Source organism: Miniopterus schreibersii (assembly GCF_964146895.1).
Source record: "Miniopterus schreibersii genome assembly, chromosome: 11".
In the NCBI taxonomy this organism is placed as follows: domain Eukaryota; kingdom Metazoa; phylum Chordata; class Mammalia; order Chiroptera; family Miniopteridae; genus Miniopterus; species Miniopterus schreibersii.
Window position 1 is genome coordinate 25,964,908 of NC_138111.1, and position 12,500 is coordinate 25,977,407.

A 12,500-nucleotide genomic window follows, 5' to 3' on the forward strand; every position below is an offset into this window, starting at 1 on the left:
AGGCAAGGGTTTCCACCCTGTTACAGCAGCCTCACACTCCAGCAGCCTGTCTGGCAACCACGGCACGCTGGCTAACCTGAAGCCGCCTCTTCCAACCCCGCCGGGCTGGCTCCTCCCCACCATGTACTCCACTAAACCTCCAAGACCTAAGCAGGGCACTTCACATTGCTCTTTATTAAACTTTATCCATTAGATTTGGCCCAGGGTCCAGCCTGTGAGATCTGGCTCTGGCTTCCCAGGCCCCACCTCCCACATACCAACACGAGAACCACCTGCCAGTTATAATCACACCAAAGGTTGGAGCGAAGTCCAAAATGGTGGTCACTTTATGTTTTTACTTAAGACAAGCACGACTGAGATGCTGGCTTGTGGCGTCATACCCATGCCAAAGCAAGGCTGCTGTTTCCTCTTTTTAAAAATGAAAATGGAAATGAACAGAGGTAGTGGCTATATGATGTGGCCAAACTGCTGTGTGGAGAGCACATCTCTATGTGATTTTCCTCCGCTTTGACTGGCGGTCCACGGTCTGGGCTGGAGGCAGTGGGATGCACAGAGTACCCAGTTTGTGTTCCTCCTCCCTGCCGTCTGCCAGAGACACTTTTCTTTTGGAGATCTTCAGCCTCATGGCTTTTGCTATCTCGATCATCCTGAGGAGCAAACACACAAAACAAATGGAGAGTCTCTTCAAATGTCACTGCTCAGGGAGGGGTGGCAGGATCGAGCGGCACACTCATGCTCCAGGCCATGAAGACAGAATCCCCAGAGTGGCAGCCAGGAGAGAGGCAGACAAGACCCCCCCCAGAGCCATCAGACAATTTCATTTTCTGCGTTGCCATTAGAAATATCCTTACAGTTGATTACAAACCAGGTTATCTATCTAGATCCTATTAATAAACTTTGTTTACTTCTTACAACCAGCCAGGAATGAACACTTGCTAAGCAGGCTCCAGATTTGCAACATCAGTGCCTGTGAGAATGCCATTTGTGAAGAGCCCTTGGAATAATCCCTCTGTGAACTGCTAGAGTCCAAACAAAGGTGTTTCACAGGCTGTTTTGAACACAGGGTCCCTGGGTGTCAGATACCCCTAAATCACCAACAAAGGCCAAAGGAACCAATGTTAAGGAACCTGGGAGGTTCTGCCCCCTACTCAGTCTGAATCCCTTCCAGCAAGGCTAGAAAGGGCCTGAAGATCTTTGCCAACTCACTCAGTCTGGTCAGAGAAGCCCCAATGTGACATCCCTGCCAAGCAGGAGCCCCTTCCATCTGACCCTGAGCAAGGTCTTCTTACTAAGCTGAAACTGGGTTCTTGTATCTTCCACCCCTGGGTTCCACTCCTCAGGACCATACAGAATCTCTCCGCAGAGAAAGGTATTTGGAGACTGGAGGCTGCCTGGTTACATAGGGACAGAATGCTACGGAAGGCTCAGGTCTGAAACCCAACTATTCCCCTTCTTGTCTGTGCAACTTTGGGAAAGTCAGTGATTTCTCTGAATTACAGATTTAGTTGTTTAGGGAAATCGTTGAGATATTATGACAGATTTAATGCTATGCCTGGCATAGATAATTGGCAGTCAGTAATGTCCAGCTGCTCATCCATTCAATCACTCGACAACTGTCCGCTGGTCCCAAGTCTTTCCCCTGCTAAATGTCCCCAGTTCTCCCGATGGAGCCTCGTGCTTTCCAGCAGTACTAGAGATAACAGCAAGGCACCCTAAGGAGCTTTCTACTTGTGCTCACCTTTTCTCACTGAGCTTCAGGTCCCTCTGTAACACTGTCAGGTCAATCTGGAAGTCGTTTATGTGCAAGGCGAGTATAATCACATACGCGATGATCTTCGCCTTCATAGAATCGGAAATTAAGTTGCGTAAACTGCAAAATCAGTGGCAATAAAGGAGACAGACTAAGATGATTTCTCCAAAAGCAAAATAAAACCATCCAAACCTGTTCCTATAGGTACTCAATGTCTTTCCATCTTGGAGAGAAGAAAAAGAATTCAAGAGACTCCTTGTCCTTCTAGGTGCCTGAGCCATCACATAGAGGACAGTGAGCCAATCCCAGTGCTCCCTCCAAGGGAGACAGAAGGCTGCACTTACTACCCCAGGCACAGTGAGAGCCCTGCACTGGCGAGGACCCTCGAGTCTGTCCCACCTGCTCAGAAGGGCTGCCAGGAAAGCAGTCACCCCACACCTAGTTGCAGATGATCCTTCCAAGCACACTCAGAAGAGGAAACACATTCCCAGCAAATAGCAGGAAGGTGCACTGCTTGGGGATCCTTCCCCCAAATCACCACACAGGCTTCTTGAAAGGAATGTGTCGAGTAAAGCAAGTCTTTGTTGCTGGACATCCCAAGGGAAGTGAACTTCTCCAAGGGGAAGAGAACACATACTATATAGTGTTTCCTAAACTTAACCGACCCCAAGATCACTCCAAGTGGCAGTGCTCTCTTCAGCAAAGTAGCTCTGTGGACATGACCTTCAATCCAAGCTCCTACTCCCCGCTCTCACCACCCTCCCTGACCTGTTTTCTTCTTTATAGGCAGAAGCCAGAGAAATCATGCCCCCTGACCTGCCATTGTTGTAGGTCAAGCAGGTAAAGTGCTTCAGCAGTTTGGTGTTGATGATGTGTGGAACTGCAGGTCCCAGGGCACCTACAACACAAAGTTGAGTTGGACCATTTTTTGTCAAAACCCTTAGGCCACATGTCATCCATGAGTTGGGAGAAGAAGCCAAAAGTTAGGCCGGTGTTATGAACAAAACCTTGCGGTAAGAGAAGCAGGGCCCATGAAACAAAATGCCACTTTCCAATGAAAATATGCTCATTTCAAATGAAACTGCCTGAGAGACATTTGTGATGGGGTGACAAGAAAGAAAAATGAGGCCTAAAGATACAGAATTCATAAAATGTTAGAAAAGCAAAAGAGATTCTGGAGAAAATGCAGGGAGAGGGAAAGCAGGGAAGACTGAAAATAAGAATTAAACAAGTATCACCCTAGCCAGTTTGGCTCAGTGGTTAGAGCGTCAGCCCGCAGACTGGAGGGTCCCAGGTTCGATTCCAGCCAAGGGCACGTAACTCGATTGCAGGCTCGATCCCCAGCCCTGGTCGGGGAGGCAACCAATCAATGTGTCTCTCTCACATCGATGTTTCTCTCTCTCTGCACCCCCCCCCCCCAACTCTCTCTGAAAAGCAACGGAAAAAATATCCTCGGGTTAGGAATAAAAAAAAAAAGTACCAAAAAACATACACACTCTCGGGTACCCAATCACAGTAACATAACTGCCCACACCTTGTACCTAAAACCCTAGCTGCCTCCTGCTGCCTTTCCAATTCTAGATGGATGGATATGGCAGCCATGAGCCCTAGCTATAGCAGAAACTGGCTTTCTCCTCTACATTAGAAATAAGCTGACACAAAACAAACCAGTCACAAGCCTGCATGAGCAAGGCCAACTTTTCTCCCTCTATGACTGATGTCTAAGTCCCTTACAATTTTCATTTGATTTGGATACTACACATTGCTTAATGCAGAAGAGAAGTGAATGTTAGCTCTGAACAATCACATAATCCAACCTATCCCCATGTGCAGATGAGTAAAGAACCTGGCAAGGCCTCTCAGCCTATCAGCAGTACTAATAGGAACCTCACTGTTACACAGTTAAAAATAAGACCTGAATACACATTTCCATTTTCTTCTCTCATTAGAATTGGTTTAAGAATTACAGGAAAATAATGGACTGGAAATAACTGGAATCAAATGTCCATCAAGGAGGACTTACTTTTCTTCTTAATCACTTTCTGTGCTCGAAACTTGATGAGTGTGTCCAGAAACCATATGCATCGGGCCTGGCGGTCTCGGCTCTCCTCATTTGATGGCAAAGATTTCAATGCTTCTATGACAAAGGAGCAGTGGCTAAAACAAGGGAGGGAAAGGAAAGAATGTATCGGGTAAGACCAGCTCTGTCAGGAGCCATTCAACCCCTCACAATTAGAACAGCAAGCACCCCTCACACCTGATACACACTTGATAGCTGAGGAAGGGCCATCTGCCACTGCTCCTTATAACAGAAGGAGCAGTTTTGTGCAGGGGTGGTAAGGGGCTAGCATAGTACGTATTTTAGGCTTTGTGGGCCACATGGTCTCTGTTGCAACTACTCAAATCTGCCAGTGTAGTGCAAAAGCAGCCATCGATAAAACAAAAATGAATGACAATGGCTGTGCTCCAATAAAACTTTATCCACAAGCATCAGGCCAGACTGAGCACGCAGGCCAGTCTGCCAAACCCAGATGTAGTGGTTTGAAGCACAGGCTCTCAAGTTGGACTGCCTGGGTTTGAATTCCCTCTCTGCCATTTAGTGGCTTGGGCAATTTTCTGTACAGCTCTGTCCATCATCTTTACCTATAAACAGAGGCTAATGATAATACCCTCCTCTTAGAGATTTTGTGGATTAAAAACAACAATGCAAGTAAAGGGCTTAGAACAGTGGTTGGCACCTGTAAGAGCTCAATCAATGTTAGCTATTACTTTTAATGTACTGTTCTACCACTATCAGGATCCTGGACTAGAGGAGATAAAAAGGTTCTTTGAGATCATCTTATAGCTGCCTTATTTCACAGGAAAACTGAGGCTCAGAGAGGGGAAGATCACACAGTATACTCTCCAGAGCTCCAGGGCTCAGTTTCTCAGGCTCGCAGCCCAGAGCTGATCCCTGCACCTGCTCCTGGGCCACCATCACATTAACACAACTAAGAACTAGTAATGAGCTTTTTTTGGAAATGGGTCTTTGGAGGGAAAAAGAGGTATTTTCCAAGGCCTTTAATTTCACTGACCAGTAAAATTTCCAAAGAAAAATCAGGGAACCAACCTATGGTTGACAGGTTTTACTTTTTCAAGATAAAATTATTTTTAACAACCCCACGAAACTCAAAAGCAAAATAATCCCACCATCATCATAAAAGAAAAGCTGTTTCGTGGCCAAAAAAACACACCCCAGGATTACTATATGAATTATTTAAAATACATTATTTAAAATGTTTCAAAAGAAAAAAAAAGCTTGCCCCGCACATCATCACAGATAAATCATATATTTAGCTGGCACCTACTCTCAGGCCAGCAGTTGGGCTCCCCAGTGACAATCAGCATCAAACATAACACTGGGATATAGTCCATCTCTAGTTCCCAGTCCAACTACAAGGCCTTGCCACCCTCTGCCCAGCCACAGGTGCTATGCATTCAGAGGTCACCCATAGCCTTTGGACAACAGGTCTATAAGCCCAAACATTTATGAAAACACTGGCTTGTTCATGTTCAAATGCTGAACAGTGATCCTCAAAGACTGACACCCAAAGGTCTGCTTCATGTCTAACTACTACTTCCTCAGACACTCCATCCGCCCAAGTGGGGGTACCTGTTATCTTCGATCATCTTCAGTATTTCTTCTGATGTGACATTCCTGAAAGCTTCAGATGGACTCTGAAGAGCTTCATACTCCGCAGGGGAAAGAACTAGTTACTGGTCAAGAACACAATCTGACCAAAATGGAAACATCTAACTAGCTAGATCATCTCCTAGTGGCCTCGTTTTAGAGATGGGAAAGCTGAGGCTCAGGGAAGGGAAGATCACCCAGCACTTTGGGGCAGAGCTCAGGAACTCAGTTCTCCAGACTCCCAGCCCAGACTTCATTCCCTGCCTGGGCTTTTCTGTCTTCTCTTTACAAAGCCCCTGCAGGTATTTTTCATCTGATTAGACCCACAAATAGGGCAATTTTACATTCCAACCCTTCCTTTTACAAAATCAGTCTGTCCTACACTTTGGGCATTGACTGACTTAAAGTCATATTGGGACTATTCGCTGAGAGTGACCTCCACTGCACTGAGCTGTAGACATTTGGCATTTGGCTGAGGAATGGATATGAATCCCAGGGGCTGAGAAGCTGGTGCTAGAGCAGGTCCCTCAGGGGGTGAGGAAGCCTAGCTGACTTCCCAGCAACAGCACTGGGCAACGACAAAGGTCAGGATGTAGCTTCTATAAATGTCATGGGACAACTGACCCCTCAAGAGAGCCTGGCTATGCCAATCATGTGCACATATCCCAACTTGTGAAATAACGTAACATTTCTACCACAAGGATACGGTCTTCAAATTTATACACGTCTTCGGGCTTGGCTGCGTCCACGTGGCAGGGGGGAAGGTAGAGGGAGTCGCCTTGCAAATTATCGTGGAGGGCGTCATTGACCAGAGCTTTTCAATAAAGGAAAAGTCAGTGTGGGTATCACCTTGTTTGGCTTCAGATGCCCAACACTCATTGCAACCTGTGCACTCAAGATCATAACCAGCTGCTTACCAGTCACACCCTTTGTATCAATAATACTCTCTGCGGCTTTAGCTACTGCACGACTCAAAGATTCATTGCCAACTCTGTTCATTCTCCTGGAGTTCAGAGCCCGCTTCTGTTTGGTGGTACCAAAGGCTTCAATGCAAGAGTCCATCTGTGCAAGAGACAAATTTGGTCAAGCTGGGCACTGCTACTCCTAGCTGTGTGACTATGGGGAAACTGTTAGCCTCTCTGAGCCATCATTATCTCCCCTATAAACTGAGCTGAAACATAGCCATCTACCTCATAGGCTTGCTGTAAGAATCAAATGATATTAACAGATCTGAAGAACTTGCTTTGTAAAAAGTAATGGCCACTTACAAATCAACAGTGCCTCCATCTGTAAAATGTAAAGACTTAACTAGAATTCAGGTTGATAAATCTTTGGCATGCAGTTTAACATTTTCCAATCCTACACCAAAAACAGATATTGCTAATAGAGCACTCACTCTTTCCCTCTGAGCTGGAAGATAACCTTCTCAATACAGTGCTCCAGGCAGCACTGAAGATGCAATCAATTTGCATCTTGGAGTGAAATGGGCTTTGTGGGAACATTCTACATTGAAAATCCTAAAATTTACTGTTTTAATATGAAAGTTTCCAGGCTACAACCAATATTCTCTGAAACTTGGATTAAATCTTAAAAACATGCTAAACCTCTATTAGTACAGAGCACCAGTTCAAAACATTGGCACTGAGCTGTGTATAGCTGCCCCATATAGGTGGACTGCTTTCTATGAGGTTGATGAGGCTTCTACAGGTAGAAAAATGTCTAGACAACCCCAGAATGAATGAGCTGGGAGCAGCAAGGGAACCCCTGTGTTCAACCAGCTCACTTTACTGATGGAGAAACCTTTACCCAAGGCCTAGAAGGAACTTGCTTAAGGTCCCACATCTTAGTTCCATCACACTTACCTTATCTCTAAAAGTTTTGCTCTCATTCTCTAATGTCAATTCACTCTCAATTGATTCATCTATCAAAACATAAAACAAAAACGGGGGAAAAGCAAACTGTTAGGCCTACAGATAGTAATAGTGTTTGGTATTCATCTGTTCAACAGTTAATCTAAGAAAAAAGATTTCTTTACTCCAGGACTTCCCAGAGTTTAACATGAGTGTATACTGAACATTTAGTACATAGCTTTAGCATACACTTAGAGAATTTGGAGAATTAAGGAGTCAAATGAAGGGGCCATCTGGTCCAACCTTTTCATTTTACCAATAAGGAAAAATGAGGCCTCCGGATTAAATGACTTGCCCCAGGTCAATATGCTGGATATAATAAACCAATATTTACAAATTTCTTATTTATAAAATAAAAACTTGTTTAATCAACAATTAATGAATAATTTTCTTTGCTTCCTTGAAAGAAGAGCATTTGGATAATTTAAATATAATTACATTTGTTTGCAAAGTAAGGAAATCTTAACCTAGAGACTATGGTCCACTAGGAAATTCACAGATGGGCTCTGGGACTCAGGAGCATCATCCCGTACACGAAAAAGCTGCAGGTTCAATTCCCAGTCAGGGCATATACCTAGGTTTTGGGTTCAGTCCTCCATCAGGAAATGTGTAGGAGGCAACCAATCGACAGGTGTCACATCGATGTTTCTCTCTCTCCCCACTCCTTCCACTCTTTCTAAAAATCAACGGAAAAAAATATCCTCAGATGAGGATTAACAACAACAAAATGTGTTCAAATGAAAAACAAAACTGACAGAAAGGCACCCTTTTATAAATAACTACAGCCCAGCTGTCATGGCTCAACAGTTGGGCACTGACCTAGGATCCAGAAGATCGCGGTTTGATTCCCGGTCAGGGCACATGCCAGGGTCGCGGGCTTGATCCCCAGCAAGGGGAGTGCAGGCGGCAGCCGATCAATGACTCTCATTATTGATGTTTCTCTCTCTCTCCCTCTCCCTCTCTCTGAAATCAATAAAAATATATTTTAAAAATATATAACTAAAAAATGTATTTTTTTTTTAACATATCTTTATTGATTTCAGAGAGGAAAAGAGGAGGAGAGAGAGAGATAGAAATATCAATGATGAGAAAGTCATTAATCTGCTGCCTAGCCTGCAACCTGGGCATGTGCTCTGACAGGGAATCGAACCCCGATCTCCTGGATCCTAGGTCGACACTCAACTGCTGAGCCACGCCCAGCCGGGCAGAAAATGTATTTTAAAATCGAAAACCCAAGCCAATGCATCCAGCAAACCTAAAATATGTAGCATTTCTTTGAGCCTTGACTGGGACCTACCTGAAAACAGTGGCTGCATGTTGAATAATTCAGCATCATATACTTCCATTTGGCCAGAGGTCTTGTTCAAAATTCCCACAAAGTGTCTGAATAAAAGAAGGAATAATACCAGTGACAATGGATTATTCAAATGGCATTGTTTATACAACTTTCCTTTCCCTGCTTAAAAGTTCTCAACATTCTTTCTGCCCCAGTACACCCGGGGAATGCACCACTTGCTCAGAAGAAGCAATAATCCCCCAGAGCAGCAATTCTCTGCATGGGGAGGGTTCATGATGTGGTTCTGAAAAAAAAAAAAAGCTACAGGTGATTCTAGTACGTTCAGGCTCACTGCTGCAGTGGAAAACCCTTTTGGGATGTAAGAATGAAGAGTTACACTAGAATTACTGCACATATAAATTTTAAAGAGGCAAAGACAAGTAAAGCCTTGGTAGTTATGGGAAAAGACCAATCTGAACTACAGAATCTTTGTAAAGGGATAATGTAGTGTTAATAGTTTTAAGCATATACTCATTAATCTGATTTCTATCAGGGTGGTCCAGTGTGGCTCTGAAAGCACCTTGTTTGTGATTCACTGTTGTATACCATCACAGGGACCTCTGCATTATAGACTGTTCAGGCTGGGCAAGCTTCAGTGCAGGGCAGTGCAGCAAGGAGAGACCTGGGATATCAGTGAAGGGCAAAGTTGCCCCAAGTCAGCCAGTCAATCAGTGGCAGAGCTGGACAGAAACCCCAGAGTCTTTGACACTACCAAATTCTTTTTCTGTATTTAGTCCTAAAGCAAATTTTTGGCAGGCTTTGAAACACTGATCATACATTCCATATTAGTTAAGACAGCTGCATTTTGGAAACAAGATCATAAATGAGTCCTGGGGAAGTAATGTACAATATGGTGACTATAGTTAATACTGTATTGTATATTTGAAAGTTGCTAAGAAAATAAATCTTAAAAGTTCTCGTCATAAGAAAAAAAATAGTAACTGTGTGGTGATAGATGTTAACTAGATTTATTTTGGTGACCATTTCATTATACATATATTGAGTCACTATGTTGTACACCTGAAACTAACATAATGTTATATGTCAATTATATCTTAATTTTTTTTTAAATTTCAGAATACTACAAATAAATGAGGTTTTCAGGAAATTCAACAAATATAAGTCGACTTTCTTTTTAAGAACATTACATGCTGGTGTGAGAGCCCCTAGATCTGGGAACATGGAAACTTGGTAAACCTCTCTAGATTTCCCCCACTACCCCTAATGTAAAGACTGAGAACAGCAGTGCCAGGGCCACCACCACTCCTTTCCCCTTCCAGCTGTCCCCCTGTCCCTACCTGCACAGAGTGTTGCATTTGAGGGCTCCAGTCCCAAAATTGTTTCCCACGTAGGAAAGTCTGTCTGTTTCAGCTGCCTAAAATGTAGAGGGAGAAGAGCTCCATTACAACCAATGTTGAAAGGTATTAAGCATCTTGTCTTCCTTTTCCACATTTGAAAAAAGCTTTAGAATCCAACCACAATGCATTAGAACTAGACAGCCTCTGGGAGATGATCTAGCCCCACTATCTCTAAGTATATCTAGGGTGCCTGTGGGGAAAAGAGGACTTGGAAAGGGAAGCCCCGGATAGTGCTGGCTTCTAGTTGGTCTGAAAAGTCCTTTGGGAAGCTGCACCACAGGACTTAGGAGAGAGCCCCTGGGCTCCCTACACTTATAGACATGCAATAAAATGATCTTGCAGGCAACCTCCTGAGTTGGAAGTCCACGCCCTTCTTAAACCTCTTTGCCCACCTCTCCTATGACTGCTTCTCATATGTTCTTAGGACCGTGGAAATGGCCAATTCCCTTCTCAACTACAGCCAAGCTTTCCTGTTTCCCTGTTTGTCCTTGCTTCACTTGGAATGCTAAGCCTCAGCTGTCAAACCCTCTTCCGGCCTTCAGAGCTCAGCTTCATGTGCCCTCCCCAGGAAGACATTCTGGCAAGCAGAGACTTAGACTCTGCCTTGTAGTCTCCTTGCCTGACATTCTGGTTGTCACAACTAGGAGGTACTACTGGTATATAGTGGGTAGAGGCCAGGGAAGCTACTAAACATCCTGTAATGCACAGGGCTGCCCTCACAACAAATTATCTGAGTTAAAATGTCAATAGTGCCAAGGTTGAGAAACCTCACTCTAGGGTACAAGCTCCCACAGAGTGAGGCCAGGTCTGATTTAGCTGTTTTTCTAGCACAGGGCCACAGTAGGTGCTCAAAAACATGCTTGCTGAATGAACTAATGAATGAAAGGCCATCAGTTCACCAAAAGTACGACACTGAATGAAGCCTGTCCCTACACCCCCAACCTGCCGAGGCTCAGAAGAGTTCTTCAAAGGCTCATTTGCTATCTCCTGCCTTTCTCCTCTCACTCCCTCCCACATCCACCACACCCAAGGGGTCTTACTGAGGTGTGCAAAGTGGAGGCAATTGGCCTCTGCAGCACTCACCAGGATCCGCTGACTCCTCTTCCTGGGATTTGTGGAGTCGTTGCTCTTGTACAAGGTAAAACGCATGTTACCTGGATTCTGCAGCTTCCCATTGGAAAACTGAACTGTAAGATCACAGCCCAAGAATGAGATGAGATCAGAATCAATGTATGGTGGAGAGGAACTGGACTGTCAACAGGAAGGAGAGACTGGAGGAATCAGGATGAGAAGGAAGCCCAGGTCCCGACCTGAAGTGGGACTGAAGGAGCTCCTGGTCCACTTGGAAAGAAGGGATGGGGAGGTGAGGGGAGTCCTGGGGAGGGGCTGAGACAGGAGAGAATAACTGAGAATTGTGCCGACTGAGGAGGCCTAGTTCGGACCTAGAGAAACAGAGGGTGTCCCTGCCCAGTGGAGATAAGGAAATGGAGCAGGTCTAAGACCTGGTGAGTGAGATGTCAAAATCCTGGGTAAATCCCTTGGGGAGGGGGTGACTGGGCTGTCCACATCCAGGAGGGAGGTGGTAACAGAAAGATGGCGGGATGGCAGAGCAGCTCTGGCCGAGTCCCAAGTAGCTGTGGACACTAGGGGCGGGGGTCTCGGGCCAGCTGGAAAGGTGCCCGGCGGGGGCGGGAGGGCTGTAAAGGTACCGAGACGAAAGGGGGCGTTCGCGGAATTCTGCCCCAGCTCCGCAGCGCTCACCCAGTACAGCTCTCTGGCTCTCGTCGGGCTGCCCACAGTAAAGCCACTTCGCACTCGGCAACACCTCCGCCGCCATCTGCCCCCTCCGGCCGCCAAGCCCAGGAGTTGAGACTGTCTCAGCAGCCACCTCGCAGGTCCACACGCGCAGGCAGCGCAGGCAGCGCAGCCCCCCGGAAGACGCGTGACGTCGCCGGACACCGCCCCGCGCTACCGGAGCTGCGTGGCTCCGCCCCCAAAAGCCCGCCCCCCGAGCGCAGAGGCGCGCCTTTCCAGTCCGCCACTCGCCCCGCCCCCCGCGGGAAGGGGCGTGCTCTCCACCCGGTGCGTTGCTTCCTCCTCCGCCTCTCGAGGCGCAGCACCCGCTTCGCCCCGCACTCCGCCTGAGCCGTTAAAGGTTGCGTGAGACGAGGGTCCGAAACTCCTAAAAGTCTTGCAGTTTCTGACTAACAGTCATGTGGGGTTTCTTGCTCAGCATGGTCTAGATAGAGTATGATCTATCCCTCCTAGCGTGACAAGCCTATCTTACCAAGACCTGAAAGGCCAAGTTCAAATTTAGAATTCTCTGACAGGCACTCCGTGAGCCCCAACTAAATGTGGCAGCTGGAAAACGGCAGTTGCCCTCTAGGGCCTCCACGCACACCCGTGGAGATCCAGTCCTCAAATCCAAGCAAGCTTCGTCCACAACGTTGCAAACAGCTCCCAGCCACGATCATTC

The 12,500-nt window shown here is 46.1% G+C and overlaps 1 protein-coding gene across 1 annotated transcript; it reads right to left on the reverse strand.

The window, feature by feature from the left end:
- Positions 1-275: 275 nt before the first annotated feature.
- On the reverse strand, positions 276-12,021 carry POLR1E (RNA polymerase I subunit E). Its single transcript, XM_081152457.1, has 12 exons — positions 11,786-12,021; positions 11,108-11,211; positions 9,965-10,041; positions 8,628-8,713; positions 7,283-7,341; positions 6,338-6,482; positions 6,127-6,234; positions 5,403-5,499; positions 3,774-3,907; positions 2,567-2,648; positions 1,739-1,870; positions 276-647 (listed from the first exon to the last, which is right to left on the reverse strand). Exons 1-12 carry the CDS (start codon positions 11,859-11,861, stop codon positions 488-490), a joined length of 1,260 nt encoding a protein of 419 aa, XP_081008583.1. The 5' UTR covers positions 11,862-12,021; the 3' UTR covers positions 276-487.
- Positions 12,022-12,500: the final 479 nt, after the last annotated feature.